General features: G+C 44.6%; 1 protein-coding gene across 1 annotated transcript in view; it reads right to left on the bottom strand.

Annotated features, from left to right (window-relative positions):
* The window catches only part of mindy4 (MINDY lysine 48 deubiquitinase 4), a 130651-nt gene that overhangs the window by 51737 nt on the left and 59597 nt on the right, over window positions 1-19317 (bottom strand). The window contains exon 10 of the mRNA XM_078231229.1: window positions 8469-8532. Within this exon, the coding sequence (XP_078087355.1) occupies window positions 8469-8532 (64 nt within the window). The remainder of the gene's footprint in view (window positions 1-8468; window positions 8533-19317) is intronic.

The raw sequence follows: 19317 nt of genomic DNA, 5'->3' as shown, positions 1-19317 counted from the left end.
AACTCCACACAGACAGTGACCCAAGCTGGGAATCGAACGCAGGTCTCTGGCGCTGTGAGGCAGCAGTGCTAACCACTGTGCCGACTAAAGGGTATCTTGACCAGGTAAGATGAAGTACAGATACTTGTGTGGAGCGTAAACACATGATCAACTGGGCTGTATGGCCTGATTAGGAGAGCAATTAGGTAAATTGTAAAAACACAGAATTGTTAGAGCACATGATTAGGCCGTTCGGCCCATCGTGTCTGTGCTGGTTCTCCGAATGAACAGTGCACTGCAACCCATTCATCCGCCTTCTCGCTTTCACCATGCACATTCTTCCTTTTCTATAATGATCCGATTCCCTCCTGAATGTGTCAATTGAACCTGCCTCCACCACATTCGCAGTTTAGATTATTTTAGACACGGCTTAGGTTAATTGGACAAGGAAAAGCTGATCATACAAGGATGAGGGGACATATATTTAAGGTTTTGGGAAAAAGCTGCAGGGGGCATATGTGACATGTTTTACACAGCAAGTGGTAACGAGCTGGAACATGCTGTCCACATGGATGGTGGAAGCGGAGACAATCAATGATTTCAAGAGTAAATTGGTTAGGCGCTTGAGGGAAATAAACTTGCAAGGCTACAGGGATAGAGTAAGGAAATAGGACTGACCTGATTGCTCTACAGTGAGACAGCGTGGGTTCATTAGGCCAAATTAATTTGAAAATAAACCAAGGAGATAGTCATCGATTTAGAAATAACAGTGGACATGCCCCTGTCTACATCAATGGGGACAAAGTAGAAATGGCCGAGAGCCTCAAGTTTTTAAGTGTCCAGATCACCAACAACCTGTCCTGGTTCCGCCACGCTGACACTATAGTTAAGAAAGCCCACCAATGTCGCTACCTTCTCAGAAGACTAAGGAAATTTGGCATGTCAGCTACAACTCTCACCAACTTTTACAGGTGCACCATAGAAAGCATTCTTTCAGTTTGGTATGGCTCCTGATCTATCCAAGACTGCAAGAAACTACAAAGGGTTGTGAATGAAGCCTAGTCCATCACTCAAAGCAGCCTCCCACCATTGACTATGTCTACACTTCCCGCTGCCTTGACAAAGCAGCCAGCATAATCAAGGACCCCACGCACCCAGACATTCTCTCTTCCACCTTTTTCCATCGGGAAAAAGCTACAAAAATCTGAGGTCACTTCCCAACCGACTCAAGAACAGCTTCTTCCCTGCTGCCATCATTTTGATTGGACCTTTTAGCATTAAGTTGATCTTTCTCTACACCTTAGCTATGACTGTGACACTACATTCTGCACTCTCTCGTTTCCTTCTCTACGTACGGTATGCTTTGTATAGTGCGCAAGAAACAATACTTTTCACTGTATACTAACACATGGCAATAATAAATCAAATCAAAATCCTTCTCTGCCATTATGACTCTTTAAATACATGTCCGGTGTCAACATTTTAAACTGTATCAGCATTACAATATTCCACCAGATAAATTAACCTATTTTGCTTGTATTCAGGCCCATCAGTCAATCCAAACTTTGGGAAGAAGCAGCCAAGACTTGAGAACCAGATTTCTTGCACATTGGTAAGAATTTTGCAGCGCACATGGAAGCGAATTGGTCCAGCATGCCTGCGTCAGAGTTATCAAATTCGTCTTTCTCCACAGCCTTACCCAACTTTCTCCCCTTCCAAATATATTCAATCCTCTTTTAAAGGTTATTATTGAAGGGCGGCACGGTGGCACAGTGCTGCCTCTCAGCGCCAGGGACCAGGGTTCAATTCCGGCCTCGGGGACTGTCTGTGTGGAGTTTGCACATTCTCCCCGTGTCTGCAAGGGTTTCCTCTGGGTGCTCCGGCTTCCTCCCACACTCCAAAGATGTGCAAGTTAGGTGAATTGGCCATGCTAAATTGCCCCTTAGTGTTCAAAGATCATAGAATCATAGAAATCATAGAAATCATAGGTGAATTGGGAATGCTAAATTGTCCCTTATTGTCAGGGGGATTAGCTAGGGTAAATGCACGAGGTTATGGGGATAGGGCGTGGGTGGGGTTGGTGTCGGTGCAGACTCGATGGGCTGAATGGCCTTCTTCTGCATTGTATGGTTCTATGATTATTCCAACGGTTTGAAGTTTTAGTAGTTTATTTATTAGTGTCACAAGTAGGCTTACAATAACACTGCAATGAAGTTACTGTGAAAATCCCCTAGTTGCCACACTCCGGCACCTGTTCGGGTACACTGAGGGAGAATTTAGCATAGCCAATGCACCTAACCAGCACGTCTTTCAGACTGTGGGAGGAAACCGGAGCACCCGGAGGAAACCCACGCAGACATGGGGAGAATGTGCAGGCTCCGCACAGACAGTGACCCAAGGCGGGAATCGAACCCGGGTCCCTGGTGCTGTGAGGCAGCAGTGCTAACCATTGTGCCACCGTACCACGCACCACCATTTCAGATGGTAACTAACTGGAATTACATAGGGTATTCAGCATGGTAACATACCATTCAGCTTAACTAGTTCATGCTGATGCTCCATAGAAGCTGCTCCCATCTTTCTTCATCTAACTCAATCAACATAACCTTCTATTCTTTTCTCCCTCACAACCACTTCCTGTGCAGCATGTTCCACGTCCTGACCACTCTCTGGCGAAGTTGTATTTTTTTCTGAATTCCCTGCTAATTTCTTATGATGGCTTCTGGTTTTGCTTTTCCCCACAGGTTGAAGCATCTTCTCTACATTTGCCCTATCAAACCCCTCCACAATTCCAAATACTTCTAGTAGGGCACCCCTGAGCCTTTCTTTTTCCAAGAGAAGAAACCCAGTATGTCCCCTTTCCTGACAGGTGGAACCTCACATTTCTGGTATCATCCTGATTACTCTTTTTTACATCCTCTCCAAAGCCGACATATCCCTTTCATAAAATGGAGACTAGGACTATAGGTAGTGCTCTTAAGCATGGTCTAAGCAAGGTTTGATATATTTCAGTGAAAACTCTCCACTTCTCATTTCTATCCCTCTAGAAATGCATCCTCCGAGTAGCTTTAATTTGATTTGTTATTGTCACGTGTATTAGTATACAGTGAAAAGTATTGTTTTTTGCACGCTATACAGACCGTTCATAGAGAAGGAAAGGAGAGAGTGCAGAGTGTAGTGTTACAGTCATAGCTAGGGTGTAGAGAAAGATCAACTTAAAGCAAGGTAAGTCCATTCAAAAGTCTGATGGCAACAGGGAAGAAGCTGTTCTTGGGTCGGTTGGTACGTGAACTCAGACTTTTGTATCTTTTTCCGATGGAAGAAGGTGGAAGAGAGAATGTCCAGGGTGCGTGGAGTGTTTGATTAGCTGGCTGTTTTGCTGAGGCAGTGGGAAGTGTAGATAGAGTCAATGGATGGGAGGCTGGTTTGCATGATGGACTGGGTTTGCTTTCATGGGAGAACAATCCTTCCTGGTTTTTTATTAACCAAATTGCTTAATTCTATGTATTTCAAATTAATAGTTAATTTTAATTTGCTTTCAAGCGAAATGTAATAAAGAGTTATCAGTAAACTTTGCACCAAAGAAGCTGCTAAAAAAAAAAAATGAAGCTTCCAGACTCTTCTATTTTCTTCAAAAGGAACTTGCTGGGGCATGTCTAGCTGTTGCCCTCTGTCAAAGTCTATTTCCTGCGTCACTGCTACTTTTCGAGATGAAGTGGGTGTTTTCTTGTAGGAGGACATGGATTGGTTCCATTCGGCAATTTCTATCAATCATTGTGGACTTGGAATTAGAACAGGACTTGATTAAATAATACTGAAATTCACATCGAGAATTGCACAAGTTTCCAAAAGGCAAATGCTGCACCAATTCCGGGCATCAAGCTATTGAGGGGATCAAATGGGAACGGCTTCTGCTGACTGGGGGAGTCTGGGACTGAGGGGGCAGTGTCTAAAGTTTAGTGCCAGACCTGTTAGGAGTGAACTTAGGAAACACTTTACAACAAAGCCTTGTACAGGTCTGGAACTCTCTTCCGCCAACAGCATATGATGCCAGATCCATTGTTAATTTTAAAACAGGCTGATAGATTTTTCGGAAGGAATATGCGGCAGGGGCAGGTATATGGAGTTTGGTCACACATTTGTCCAAAGGTGTGTGGGTTAGGTGGGTTGGCCATGCTAAATTGCCCCTTAGTGTCAGGGGGACTAGCTAAGGTAAATGCATGGGGTTATGGGGATAGGACCTGGGTGGGAATGTGGTCGGTGCAGACTCGATGGGTCAAATGGCCTCCTTCTGCACTGTAGGATTCTATGGTTCTATGATACATCAAAAAACTTCCATCAATACACAATTCTCAACAACCTAGCCCATCATCATTTCCATAATTTAGGAAAGCTTATGCCTTTAAGATATTAACACTGTTCAACTTTGTATCGTGCAGATGGTTAACCCATACATGCTAACCAAGAAAAGTAGCACAATCATTTGTAATGGAAAATGCCTATGTAAACTTGGCACATTATAATTACGCCTCACAAGATCACCTGGCTTCTGGAGAAACCGGAATAAAAATTTACCAATCCTTCACCATCATTAAGTCCATTATTTTGGAAGGAGGAGGAGGTTTCTCTGCAAATTACATATATTTTGTTGAACTTTCTTTGAAAGATGTGGGAAAAACTGCATTATTTACTTTTAAGGTTATTGAGCAAATGGCACTTTATTTGAAGATCTCTGGTCTTGACATGTCATTGCACTGTTGCTGCTGACAAAGGTAGGCAGGCTCTGGCTGTCACATCTGACCAAGTGCACTCTATGAACATAACATGCGTGGGTTTCCTCCGGGTGCTCTGGTTTCCTCCCACAGTCCAAAGATGTGCGGGTTGGGTTGATTGGCCATGCTAAACTGACCCTAGTGTCAGAGGGTTAGCAGGGTAAATATGTGGGGTTATGAGAATAGAGCCTGGATGGGATTGTGATCTGCGCAAACTCAATGGGCTGAGTGGTCTCCTTCTGCACTCTAGAGATTTTATGATTCTATGAAACAGAAGCAGGGGTAGGCCATTGGGCCCGTTGAGCCTGCTGCACCAATCAGTAAGATCATGGCTGACATGACTGTGGTTTTAACTGCACTTTCCAGCCTATGCTCCATAAGCCCTCAACTTCCTTGTCAATCAAACATCTATCTAACCCATCCTTGAATATTTTCAATGACCGAGTCTCCATTGCTTGATGCTGGGGAAGGGAATTCCAAAGACTAGCAAACCCTGAGAGAGAGAAAAAAAATCCTTCTCATCTTCATCTTAAATGGCAGAATTCCTCTTTTTGTTAAAACCGTGCCCACATGATTCCCCCATGAGGAGAAACATCCTTTCAGCATCTACCATGTCCCTTCAGATATTATCGCTAGACTATTAATCCAGAAACTCAGCTAGGGTTCTGGTGACCTGGGTTTGAATCCCGCCATGACAGATGGTCTAATTTGAATTCAATTTTTTTTAAAATCTGGAATTAAGAATCTACTGATGACCATGAAACCATTGTTGATTGTCGGAAAAACCCATCAGGTTCACTAATGTCTTTTAGGGAAGGAAATCTGCCATCCTTATCCGGTCTGGCCTACATGTGACTCCAGACCCACAGCAATGTGGTTGACTCTCAATTGCCCTCCAAGGGCAACTAGGAATGGGCAATAAATGCTGGCCAGCCAGCGCCGCCCATTTTCCATCAATGAGTAAAAAACCCCCTCAGAATCTTAGAAGTTTCAATAAAATCATCTCTCATTCTTCTGGGCAGCACGGTGGCACAGTGGTTAGCACTGCTGCCTCACAACGCCAGGGACCCGGGTTCAATTCATGGCTTGGGTCAGTGTGTGTGTGGAGTTTGCACGTTCTCCCCATGTCTGTGTGGGTTTCCTCCAGGTGCTCCAGTTTCCTCCCACAGTCTGAAAGACGTGCTGGTTAGGTGCATTGACCCGAACAAGCGCCGGACTGTGGCGACTAGGGGAATTACACAGTAACTTCATTGCAGCGTTAATGTAAGCCTTACTTGTGACTAATAAATAAACTATGGTTCACGAAAGAGGTGGAATGTCTTGTGAAAAGGAAGAGGGAAGCTTATGTAGGGATGAGGAAACAAGGTTCAGATGGCTCGATTGAGGGTTACAAGTTAGCAAGGAATGAGCTGAAAAAGGAGCTTAGGAGAGCTGGGAGGGGACATAGGAAGTCCTTGGCGGGTCGGATCAAGGATAACCCCAAGGCCTTTTACTCTTATGTGAGGAATAAAAGAATGACCAGGGTGAGGTTAGGGCCAGTCAAGGACAGTAGTGGGAACTTGTGTATGGAGTCAGTAGAGATAGGCGAGGTAATGAATGAATACTTTTCTTCAGTGTTCACCAAGGAGAGGGGCCATGTTTTTGAGGAAGAGAAGGTGTTACAGGCTAATAGGCTGGAGGAAATAGTTGTTCGGAAGGAGGATGTAACTGGCAGTTTTGAATAAACTGAAGGTCGATAAGTCCCCTGGGCCTGATGAAATATATCCTAGGATTCTTTGGGAGGCAAGGGATGAGATTGCAGAGCCTTTGGCTTTGATCTTTGGGTCCTCACCGTCCACTGGGATGGTGCCAGAGGACTGGAGAGTGGCAAATGTTGTTCCTCTGTTTAAGAAAGGGAATAGAAATGACCCTGGTAATTATAGACCGGTTAGTCTTACTTTGGTGGTTGGTAAATTGATGGAAAAGGTCCTTAGAGATGGGATTTACGACCATTTAGAAAGATTCGGATTAATCCGGGATAGTCAGCACGGATTCGTGACGGGCAAGTCATACCTCACAAATTTGATTGAATTTTTTGAGGAGGTAACTAAGTGTGTTGATGAAGGTAGGGCAGTTGATGTCATATACATGGATTTTAGTAAGGCGTTTGATAAGGTCCCCCATGGTCGGCTTATGATGAAAGTAAGGAGGTGTGGGATAGAGGGAAAGTTGGCAGATTGGATAGGTAATTGGCTATCTGATCGAAGACAGAAGGTGGTGGTGGTGGATGGAAAATGTTCAGACTGGAGGCAGGTTGCTAGCGGAGTGCCACAGGGATCAGTGCTTGGTCCTCTGCTCTTTGTGATTTTTATTAATGACTTAGAGGAGGGGGCTGAAGGGTGGATCAGTAAATTTGCTGATGACACCAAGATTGGTGGAGTAGTGGACGAGGTGGAGGGCTGCTGTAGGCTGCAAAGAGACATCGATAGGATGCAAAGCTGGGCTGAAAAATGGCAAATGGAGTTTAACCCTGATAAATGTGAGGTGATTCATTTTGGGAGGACTAATTTAAATGTGGATTACAGGGTCAAAGGTAGGGTTCTGAAGACTGTGGAGGAACAGAGAGATCTTGGGATCCATATCCACAGATCTCTAAAGGTTGCCACTCAAGTGGATAGAGCTGTGAAGAAGGCCTATAGTGTGTTAGCTTTTATTAACAGGGGGTTGGAGTTTAAGAGCCGTGGGGTTATGCTGCAACTGTACAGGACCTTGGTGAGACCACATTTGGAATATTGTGTGCAGTTCTGGTCACCTCACTATAAGGATATGGAAGCGCTGGAAAGAGTGCAGAGGAGATTTACCAGGATGCTGCCTGGTTTGGAGGGTAGGTCTTATGAGGAAAGGTTGAGGGAGCTAGGGCTGTTCTCTCTGGGGCGGAGGAGGCTGAGGGGAGACTTAATAGAGGTTTATAAAATGATGAAGGGGATAGATAGAGTGAACGTTCAAAGACTATTTCCTCGGGTGGATGGAGCTATTACAAGGGGGCGTAACTATAGGGTTCATGGTGGGAGATATAGGAAGGATATCAGAGGTAGGTTCTTTGCGCAGAGAGTGGTTGGGGTGTGGAATGGACTGCCTGCAGTGATAGTGGAGTCAGACACTTTAGGAACATTTAAGCGGTTGTTGGATAGGCACATGGAGCACACCAGGATGATAGGGAGTGGGATAGCTTGATCTTGGTTTCAGATAAAGCTCGGCACAACATCATGGGCCAAAGGGCCTGTTCTGTGCTGTACTGTTCTATGTTTCTATGTAAACTAAATAAATTCTAAACTCAATGAATATATGGCATATATAATGTAGCCAACTGGTGATTTGCAAGATTAGGCTGGAATCTGAAACAACAACAGAAAATGCTGGAAAAGCTCAGCAGGTCTGACAGAGTCTATGGAGAGAGAATAGAGCCAATATTTTGAGTCTGAATGACCCTTCGTCAGAGCTGATCTGCAAGAACTGCTTGGTAACTGCTCCCCTCTAAGCCACAGGGAGATGCCTCCTAGAACAGCACAACTGAGATTAGAAGCACAGCAGCATCTTGGGAAATGATTCAAGGTTCCCTCACTCCACTGGCACAACGCATCAGGACCAAATGCATCTTTCAAAAAAATATATTATGCATAGCCACGCAAAGCACACAAAATGGCCACCTCACTAATTGCAGAAAGAAATGGTACCGACCTGTGTACAGTATCCATGAGCTCCAATCAACGTACTGCTTGGGACATCAAAGTCAGATTTTACTCTGGAAATAATCCAAAATGGTAGCAGTTTAAAAAGTGTTTGTGATCAGTCAACTGTGGATGCTAAGCCACCTTATCTATATTGCCCCCTTATTCAATGCCTGTGACTGAATCCACAGCACTGAAAAATTGCCCATTTTTTCAGGAACCCCAAAAAAATCATCAAAAATTCCAAATCACTGTGGTTTATAAAATTCACTGAGAAAAAGGAAAGTCAATGATGAAAGCAGTTATTTGGACCATTGACACTCATCTTTCTAGCATTCTAACTCTCCAAATGGAAAGCCTTGTGGCGCAGTGGGAAAGCATCCCTGTTTCTGAGCCTGAAGCTCAGGTTTCGAATCCCATCCCAAGACTGGATGGCCAAGGAAGGTGCATTCATCACGCAGCTAAACAGGTTGAGTAACTACACCTGCGAACCCTTCCAACAGAGGCCAATGACAGGCGGTAAGAGCAAGAGAGATTCCTGGTCAGCCATGTGATGGAAAGAAAGTTGGAGCCTCTACCATCACTATCCATAGCTCCAGACTACAATATACACAAAATGCATGTTGCCACAGCAACCCAGACTCCGAGCAAGCTGTAATGCACCACCAATACTTAGCTGCATTTCAAATGACCACAATGTTGTTTATAATAACTTCAAACATTTAACACTCTTAAGTAAAGACATATTTGTTTAAAACAAGGTTTGATTGTGGCAGGGTAATTGTTGACTGCCATACCTAGCTAGCAATCAATGCTTTGGAACTGATGTATACCAAGGATTGTTTCAGTAACACTCTTGTTGGACTGCAATTAGATGGCACAAAAACAAGAAGCAGACACAGTGGAGAGAGATATTTCTTTAAAATCACATTTATCGGCAAATATGCCAGTAACACTTCAATTTATCACTCAAAAAGCCAGAGCCTGCCCATGGCCTGGTGTAGGTTCCAACTATTCCAACATATGTGTGGCACAGTGATAAGCACTGCTGCCTCACAGTGCCTAGGACCCAGGTTTGATTCCCGGCTTGGGTCTGCACACACTGTGTGGAGTCTGCACATTCTCCTTGTGTAGAGATGCCGGCGTTGGACTGGGGTGAACACAGGAAGAAGTCTCACAACACCAGGTTAAAGTCCAACAGGTTTATTTGGTAGCAAATACCATAAGCTTTCGGAGCGCTGCTCCTTCGTCAGATGGAGTGGAAATCTGCTCTCAAACAGTGCAAACAGACCTGTTGGACTTTAACCTGGTGTTGTGAGACTTCTTCCTGCATTCTCCTTGTGTCAGTGTGGGTTTCCTCCCACAGTCCGAAAGACGTGCTGGTTAGGTGCATTGGCCATGCTAAATTCTCCCTCAGCGTACCCGAACAGGCGCCAGAATGTGGCGACGAGGGGATTTTCATTACGTTATGTCTTTGACGACGCTAATATTTTTTATTCAGTTACAGGATGCCAGTGTGGCTGGCTAGGTCAGCATTTACGGCCCAATGCAAAGTGCCTTTGGGAAGGAGGTGGTGGGCTGCCTTGTTGAATCTCTGCGGTCCATATGGTGTAGGTACACCCATGGTGCTGTTTGGGAGTCCCAGGATTTTGACCCAGCGACAGTGAAGGAACGGCGATATATTTCCAAGTCATGATGGTGAGCAACGTGGAGATTAAGGGGTGATCTAACTGAGGTATTTAAGATGATGAAAGGATTTGACAAAGTAGCTAAAAGCTATATTGTCTAGTGGTGGAGTGCCTACACAAAGGACAGAACCGTAAAATTAGAGACAGGCCGTGGAAGCTTTTCCACCAATCAATAAGACCATGATTGATCAACCACCTCAAATCCCCAGCTCCAAATTCCACCCGATCACCGAAAATCCTCGATTCCCTCCGTATCCAAAAATCTACCAAGCTTAGTCCTGAATATGTTCAACCGACTGAACATCCACAGCTCTCTGGGGTACAGAATTCCTAAGATTCACAAACCCTCAGAGAAGAAATGTATTTTCTCAGTCCTAAATGGCCCCTTGTTCTAGGCATCCAAGGTAAGAAGTCTCACAACACCAGGTTAAAGTTCAACAGGTTTATTTGGTAGCAAATACCATAAGCTTTCGGAGCACTGCTCCTTCGTCAGATGGAGTGGAAATGTTATTTCCACTACATCTGACGGAGGAGCAGTGCTCCGAAAGCTTATGGTATTTGCTACCAAATAAACCTGTTGGACTTTAACCTGGTGTTGTGAGACTTCTTACCGTGTTCACCCCAGTCCAACGCCGGCATCTCCACATCTAGGCATCTAAGCCAGGGATATCAGCTTCTCAGCAGCCACTCTATCAAGCCTTCAAAGATTTTGTATGTTTGAATGTGATCACCTCTTAATCTTCCAAACTCCAGGGAATACAGGCCCATTTTACTCACACCCTCCTCATAGGAGGGCCCTCTCATCCCTGGAATTACTAGAGTCATAGAGTAATACAGCATGGAAACAGGCCCTTCGGCCCAACCAGTCCATAGTGCCCTCCCAGCTGGTCCCAATTGGCCCATTTCCCTCTAATCCTTTCCCATCCATGTACTAAAGTCCATTCTAGTGAATGTTCTTAAGCAAGGAGGCCAAAATCTACCAAAATCTCCAGTTGTGGTCTCAACAAAGCCCTATGTAGCAGGGCTCCATTCTCCAATCCTTTACAATAAAGGCCAATATACCATTTGGTGTCAGGATAACAGTGTTAAATATTGCACAAGAGGAATCCAAAGTGACGTTTTAACTGTTGAACTAAAATGGAACTTGCCTTGAAATCTGTCATCTACCCACATCCCATTAGTTGCGGTCAAGCGAGCACAATAGCTGGAAGCGGTTTTTTTCCCATTTTTACTCTCGGGATATGGACTGCACTGAATCATGAGGTACAACTAAACAATAAGTTATCAAAATAACACCAGCTTTGAGATAAGCATTAGTGTTCTTATGTTTATCGGGAATAAAAGCACATCTGCATTTCATATGATTTTTTTTCCGAAAAGAACACAAATTTGGGAGTTTCCAACACTTTATACAAAGGTCAAGAAAACAAACAGCTTATTCTAAAAATAATGAATCTGGGGGGGATTGGCAATCAACAGCAACAACAATAATTGAAATCAGGGTCAGATCTATGGAAGCTGAACTGCAAATAACCTCTCCATAATATCGGCCCAGTTTTAAGGAATGTGCGTCATTTACTTCAGGTGTTTGCTTTACCATTTGCTTTAGCCGCGTAAACCACTATTTTAGTTGATGGTCCATGCCTACACCATGGTGCCAGATCCAAGCTTGAGGTGGTGGCAGGTTGGAGACTTGGGGCTGCAGAGTTGAAGCCTTATTTCCAACCCACGTTTCCACTGAGATTGGCTGCCTACAGAGACACAGGATTGGGGAAATGTAACTTCTGATCAGTGTTTAAGTAACGTTTCCCAATCCATCACAACCACTTGCTCATACCATCGTGATTTCCTTTATAAAGATTCAGGAACTTAACCTCAGAACCAACTATGTCACTCTGCATCTTGATGAAGAATTCTATCATATTATGGTCACTCTTCCCAAAGGGCCTCGCACAACTAGGCTGTCAATTATTCTTTCTCATTGCACAATACCAAGTCTAGGATGGCCTGCTCTCCAGTTGCTTCTTCAATGTACTGGTCCAGAAAACCATCCCGTCTACACTCCATGAATTCCCCCTCTATGGTATTGTGACTAATTTGATTCGCCCAGTCTATATGCAGATCAATTTCACCCATAATTACAGATGTTCCACCATCACAGGCGTGTCTAATTTCCTGCTTAATGCCATCCCCAACATCAACACTGCAGTTTGGGGATCTATATACAATACCCACTGGTCTTTTTTGGCCTTTCTCAGCTTTACCCATACAGATTCCACATCATCAGAGTTAATACCTTTCCTAACTATTACACAGCAGGAGGAAATGAGAGAAACAGTGCAAAAGGGGGAGGGGGTCAGCTGACTTGGAAGAGGTGCCAGAAGAAGCTGGAAATGCGAGTGGAGCTTCAGGGCACAGGTTCCAAAGAGAAATTGTTCCAAAAAAGCAGGGAGTGGGACAGACAGAGATCCCAGGAAGAGAGTCAAGCCAAGGAACAAGGACAGGAATCGGAAACAGGTCCCGTTCAGTGGAATTAAAAGTAAAGAGCAGAAGGAAGGGCTCTAGGTTAAAAAAGCAGAGCTGCCTTAGGACAAAGTGGGCTTGTGAGAAGCAAGAAGATCTGAGGAGTCAGCAGGAGGTTAGCAACTCCTTCTGGGGTTTTAGAGCAGGAGTATCCTGTTTGGCATGGCTGAGTTTCTGAGCCAGTGTGTAGAAGGCAAAGCTTGAATGCACAGCAATCCAGGCGAGAGAAGCATTGGAGAGAAATCGGAAGGTCGCCTATTGGCTTACATGGACTACAGGACTGATTTTGTAACTTGTGAATTTGTTCTATACATGTAAAGGTATAGTTGGAGTGAAAGAGTAGTGTAATATAGTTTATATTTTCTTGCTCAACAAGTATTTTGTTTTTTTGTTAAAAGTTCATTGGCAGACTCTTGTGACTCTGTTCAGTAGCTGCCCTCCACATTTCTAAACAGAAATTAAAGTTAGGGTCTATGAGGTTCCACCTTGGGATATGACTTTTCCAGCAGCAACATCACCTCGGATTATAACAGTACCTTCTCAACAGCTTTCTTAAAATCCAAGTACACAACATTGTCTTCATCAACCTTTTCTGTTACTTCAGCAAACCACCCATTAGTCAAGCATGATCTGCCTATTACAAATCAGTGTTAGCACTCCTAAATTAACTTAAACCTCTCCAACTGTTGGCCGAGCTTTCCCTCCCATTAAGGATTCAAAATCCCAACACTGATATTAGACTAACTGGCCTGCAGTTGTTGGGACTATCTTTGCACCCTTTTCTGAATGGGTGTCACATTTTCTGAAACGTCATATTTGCCATTCTCCAAACTCTTGGAACCTTCTCCGTACCTTGGCAACTTTGAAAAATTAAGGCAAGCCCTTAAACTATCCCAATCTCCACTCCCCTTGCAACCTGGAACGCAAGCCGGACCATGAGACTCATCAAACCCAAGCATAACCAGTCTTTCCAGAACCTCCTCCCTTTCAATTTTCACCGATTTATTGCTACCAATATCACCCCTTTTACCAATATAAAGTCCACATCTGGTTCCTTAGTAAACACGGATTCAAAAGCTGTCTTGCCTTGCACCCCTAAGCATATATCACCCTCTGTGATAACAGGACCTACTCCACCCTTTATTACCTGCTTACTAGTTATTGTAGAAGTTTTTTGGCTTCTCTTTTATGTCAACTGTCATTCTATTCTCGTACTCTTCTCTTTGCCAGTCATCCTTTTCTCTTGATCTCCCCACTCAGCTTATTGTATCTGACCTCACTTGAAGAACTTACTTGAACAAAGCCAGCACCAGGATTTGGCTTAAGCAGCAATCGTTAAAGGGAATGATGAAAGCTGCCATCAAAATGGTACATTTATGTCAATGTTCCAGTGCATTACTGTCAAACACCAGTGCTTTCCCCCTGTTCATTCTCCTTCCAATTGCCTCTCCCCTTTTCCCGATCCCTGCCCTATCCATCTGTTAATCGTGGCCCCCATCCCTTCCCCGAGCGATGTGGAAATGTTACTCACTGAGCAATGGGCAGTGAACAGATTGCGAACAGAGAGCTTTCCCATGTGCTTTGTTTTAAGATTCCCCTCTCGCATCAGGGGGCCATGTACCAACAGGTCCATTTAAAATACTCAATGCACAGGTCTTGATTCGATTGTCCCCTTCATTTCCCGCATGGGTTCAGAATGAAAAGGGCAGGAAGAGGTCAGTTGGTCCGTCGTACATTTTGAATGAGCTAAACAAAGAGTCCCACTCTCTCCTGCGAATTTGTTCCCTTCAGGTATGAATGATGGAAAGTTGGAAATTGGGATTTTCTCAGTAACTTCATTGCAGTGTTAATTTAAGCCTACTTGTGACGCTAATAAATAAACGTTAAACATTAAAGTTAATATTTCATCTGCTTCCACTGCCCTTTGAAGCAGTGCATTCCAGGTCGTAACAACTCACTGCATAAAATCATTTTTCAGAGGGACTACTACAGTTTAGTTTTATGTTGTATTTGGATTTTGCACCGTCCACGTATATTCCTGAAGCATTCTGTACTGAGAAGCCTCGCTGATGCCTTTCAGTGTGTGATCAGAATCTCTCTGTTGTATCACAGAAGTTTTGTTTTTGAAATCAATAGGTAAGTGCCTCCCATACAATACACAATAGTGATCAATTCTTGGCACCAGTTAGTACCAGGGAGAGACTAGCACCATGTACCTCAAGAGTCCCCAGTACCAGCCAGTGTCCTTGGCACGGATTTGGTGCTGGCTTGGGTTCAGTAATGTCTAACTGGGATGGCCATATAGATTGAGAATGCAACACCCAGCCGAGTGTGGACAGCTTGCTTCAGTATCACCACTCTCCAATTTTATTCTGAATAACGCTGGACCTCTGATTTAGTCAACTGCTAAGGGTATGGGAATCGATATTAATTCCCTCACAGTGAATGGGACGAGCTCAGGGCAGGTTTCTGACCCAGCATGTTTTTTGCCGCTGCCCTTTTTACAGGTTGCGACGTTGGAGAGGTTACATTCGAGGGGCTCGATTGAAACTTAGCTGCTGCAGTCAGTTTTATGCGACTTTGAGAAACTGGGGACCAGGTAGTGGTGTCCCAGGAATCTGCTGCTCTTATGATTCTAGATGGCAGTGGTTGCGGGTTTGGAAGGTGCTGCCATAGGAACTTTGGTGAGTTCATACAGTGCATCTTGGAGATGGTACACACAACTACCACTGTTCGTTGGTGGAGGAGGGATTGAATGCTTGAATAGCAATCAAGTGAGCTGCTTTGTCTTTTGAGCTTTTTGAGTGTTGTTGGAGCTGCACTCATCCAGATAAGTGGAGAGTATTCTATTACACTCCCGACTTGTGCCATGAAGATGGTGGACAGACATCAGAGATCAGGCGGAGAGTTACTTGCCACAGGATTCCTAGCTTAGACCTGCTCTGGTAACCACTGTATATGTATTGCTAGTCTAGTTCAGTTTCTGGTCAATGGTATTTCCCCCCAGGGTGTTGATAGTGAGGAATTTAGCAAGGATAATGCCGTTACATGAACAAGGGGTTATGGTTAGATCCTCTCTTGTTGGAGATGGTTATTGCCTGTCACTTGTGTGCATGAATGTTACTTGCCACTTGTCAGCCCAAGTTTGGATATTGTCCAGGTCTTGCTGCATTTGGACATAGACTGCTTCAGTGTCTGAGGAGTTGTGAATGATACTGAACATAGAAACTAGAAGCAGAAGTTGGCCATTCTGCCCTTCGAGCCTGCGCCACCATCATTATGATCATGGATGATCATCGAATTCAATATCCTGATCCCCCCTTCCTCCCATATCCCTTGATCCCTTTAGCCCCAAGAGCTATATCTAATTTCTTCTTGAAATCAGACAACGTTTTGGCCTCAACTACATTCTGTGGTAGTGAATTCCACACATTCACCACCCTCTGGGTGAAGAAATTTCTCCTCACCTCAGTTCTAAAAGGTTTACCCCTTATCCTCAAACTACGACCTCTAGTTCTGGACTCCCCCATCATTGGGAACATTCGTTCTGAATCTACCCTGTCTAACCCTGTTAGAATTTTATAAGTTTCTATGAGACCTCCTCTCACTCTTCTAAACTCCAGTGAATATAATCCTAACTGACTTAGTCTCTCCTTATATAACAGACCTGCCATCCCAGGAATCAGCCTGGTAAACCTTTGCTGTATTCCCTCTATAGCAAGGACATCCTTCCTCAGATAAGGACACCAAAACTGCACACAATACTCCAGATGTGGCCTCACCAACCTCTATACAATTGCAGTAAAACATCCCTATCCCGATACTCAAATCCTCTCGCTATGAAGGCCAACATACCATTTGCCTTCCTTGCTGCCTGCTGTACCTGCACGCTTACTTTCAGCGACTGATGCACGAGGACATCAAGGTCTTGCTGAGTATCCACCTCCCAATTTACACCCATTAGAATAATAATCTGTCTTCCTATTTTTGCTACCAAAGTGAATAACCTCACATTTATCCACATTATACTGAATCCGCTATGCAGATGCCCACACACTCAGCCTGTCCAAATCACACTGAATTATCTCTGCATCCTCCTCACAGCTCTCCCTCCCACCCAACTTTGTATCATCAGCAAATTTGGAGATAATACATTCAGTTCCCTCTTCCAAATCATTAATATATAATGTGAACAGTTGGGGTCCGAGCACAGATCCTTGTGGAACCCCACTAGTCACTGACTGCCAATCAGAAAAAAACGCATTTATGCAAATTCTTTGCTTCCTATCCCCCAACCAGCTGTCTATCCATATCAAGACATTACCTGCAATCCCATGTGCTTTAACTTTATATAGTAGTCTGTTATGTGAAACCTTGTCAAAAGCCTTCTGAAAGTCTAAATAAACCACATCCACTGGTTCTCCTCCGTTAACGTTACTAGTTACAATGTGCAGTCATCACCAAACATCCCAACTTCTGACCCCTTGTGTTGGGAGGAAGGTCATTAATAAAGCTGCTGAAAATGGTTGGGTCTAGGACACTACCCTGAGAACTCCTGCAGTGATGTCCTGGAACGGAGATGATCGACCTCCAATCACCACAACCTTGCTGCCACATATGACTCCAACCAGTGGAGGGTTTTCCCCAGTTTCCACTGACTCCAATTTTGCTAGGGCTCCTTGATGCCACATTCAGTCAAATGCGGCCTTGATGTCAAGGGCTGTCATTCTCACCTCACCTCTGGAATTCAGCTCTATTGTCCATGTTTGAACCAAGGCTGTAATGAGGTCAGGAGCTGAGTGACCCTGGCCAAACCCAAACTGGGCATCACTGAGCAGGTTATTGCTGAGCAGGTGCTGTTTGATAGCACTGTTGATGACCCCTTCCATCACTTTACTGATGATTGAGAGTAGACTGTGCGGTAATTGGCTGGGTTGGTTTTGCCCTGCTTTGTGTGTACAGAACATATCAGGGCAATTTTCCACATTGCTGGATAGATGCTAGAGTTGTAACTGTACCGGAACAGCTTGGCTAGGGGCGTAACAAGTTGTGGAGCACAAGTCTTCAATGCTTTTGCTTGAATATTGTCAGGGCCCATAGCCTTTGCAGTACCCAACGCCTTACGCCATTTCTTTATATCACGTGGAGTGAATCAAATTGGCTGAAGATTGACAGCTGTAATGTTGTGGCCCTCTGCAGGAGGCCGAGATGGATCATCCATTCAGCAATTCTGGCTGAAGGTTGATGCGAATGCCAGTCTTTTGCACAGATATGCTGTGCTCCTGCCATCATTGAGGGTAGGAATGTGTGTGGAACCGCCTCCTACACAGTGAGTTGTTTAACTGTCCACCATTATTCATGACTAGATGTGGCAGGACTGCAGAGCTTAGACCTGATTCATTGGTTGCGGGATCGCTTAGCTCTGTCTATCATTTGCTGCTTATGCTGTTTGACATGCAAGTAGTCCTGTGTTGTAGCTTCACCAGGTTGACACCTCATTTTTAGGTATGCTTGGTGTTGCTCCTGGCATGCCTTCCTGCACTCTCCATTGAACCAGGATTGACCCCTTAGCTTGGTGGTTATGGTAGAGTGGAGGATATGCCGGGCCACAAGGTACAGATTGTGCTCCGTACAATTCTGCTGCTGTTGATGGCCCACAGTGCCTCATGGATGCCCAGTCTCAAGTTGCTAAAGCTGTTCCATTTGGCACAATGGTAGCGCCACACAACACAATGGACAGTATCCTCAATGTGAAGGCAGGACTTTGTCTCCACAAGGACTGTGTGGTGGACACTCCTACCAATACTCTCATGGGCAGATATATCTGCAGCAAGAAGGTTGGTGAGGATGAAGTCAAATATGCTTTTCCCTCCTGTTGGTTCTCTCACTACCTGCCGCAGTCCCAGTATAGCAGTCATATCCTTTAGGACCCGGCCAGCTTGGTTTGTGGTGGTGCTACCGAGCCACTCTCCATGAAGGACACTGAAGTCTTTCACTCAGAGTACATTCTGTGCCCCTGCCACCCTCCGTGCTTCCTACAAGTACTGTTCAACATGGAGGAGTACTGCTTCCTCAGCTGAGGGGGAACAGTATGTGGCAATCAGCAGGAGGTTTCCTTGCCCATGTTTGACCTGGTACCATGAGACTTCATGGAGTTCAGAAGCGATGTTGACTCCCTCCTGACTATATACCACTGTGCCTCCACCTCTATTGGGTCTGTCCTGCCGGTGAGACGGGATATATCTAGGGATGGTGATGGTGCATTGCCTCCTAAGGTATGATATCATGAGTATGAGTAAGTTAGGTTGTTGTTTGATTAATCTGTGAGACTGCTCTCCCAACATTGGCACAAGATGTTAGTCAGGAGGTCTTTGCAGGGTCGACAGGGCTGGGTTTGCCTTTCTGATGTCTAGGTCAATGTCGGGTGGTCCTTTGTGCTTTCTTCATAATGGTTGAATACAATGGAGTGGCTTGCTAGGCCATTTCAGAGGGTATCTAAGAATCAGCCAAAGTATGTGGACCAATAAAGAGCTGCTTGTGTTTTCCCAGAGGCCTTGTGGTGCAATGATGATAAAAGTGATTGGAAATCATGATGTTCTTCTCCTTTCCCTCAACCACAATCCAGGGGCCTGCTCAGATGACATGGTT

This window comes from Mustelus asterias, chromosome 2 (genome assembly GCF_964213995.1).
Source record: "Mustelus asterias chromosome 2, sMusAst1.hap1.1, whole genome shotgun sequence".
NCBI classification, from domain to species: Eukaryota; Metazoa; Chordata; class Chondrichthyes; order Carcharhiniformes; family Triakidae; genus Mustelus; species Mustelus asterias.
The sequence above is the reverse complement of the archived record's forward strand: the minus strand, read 5'-3'. Positions and strand labels throughout refer to the sequence as shown.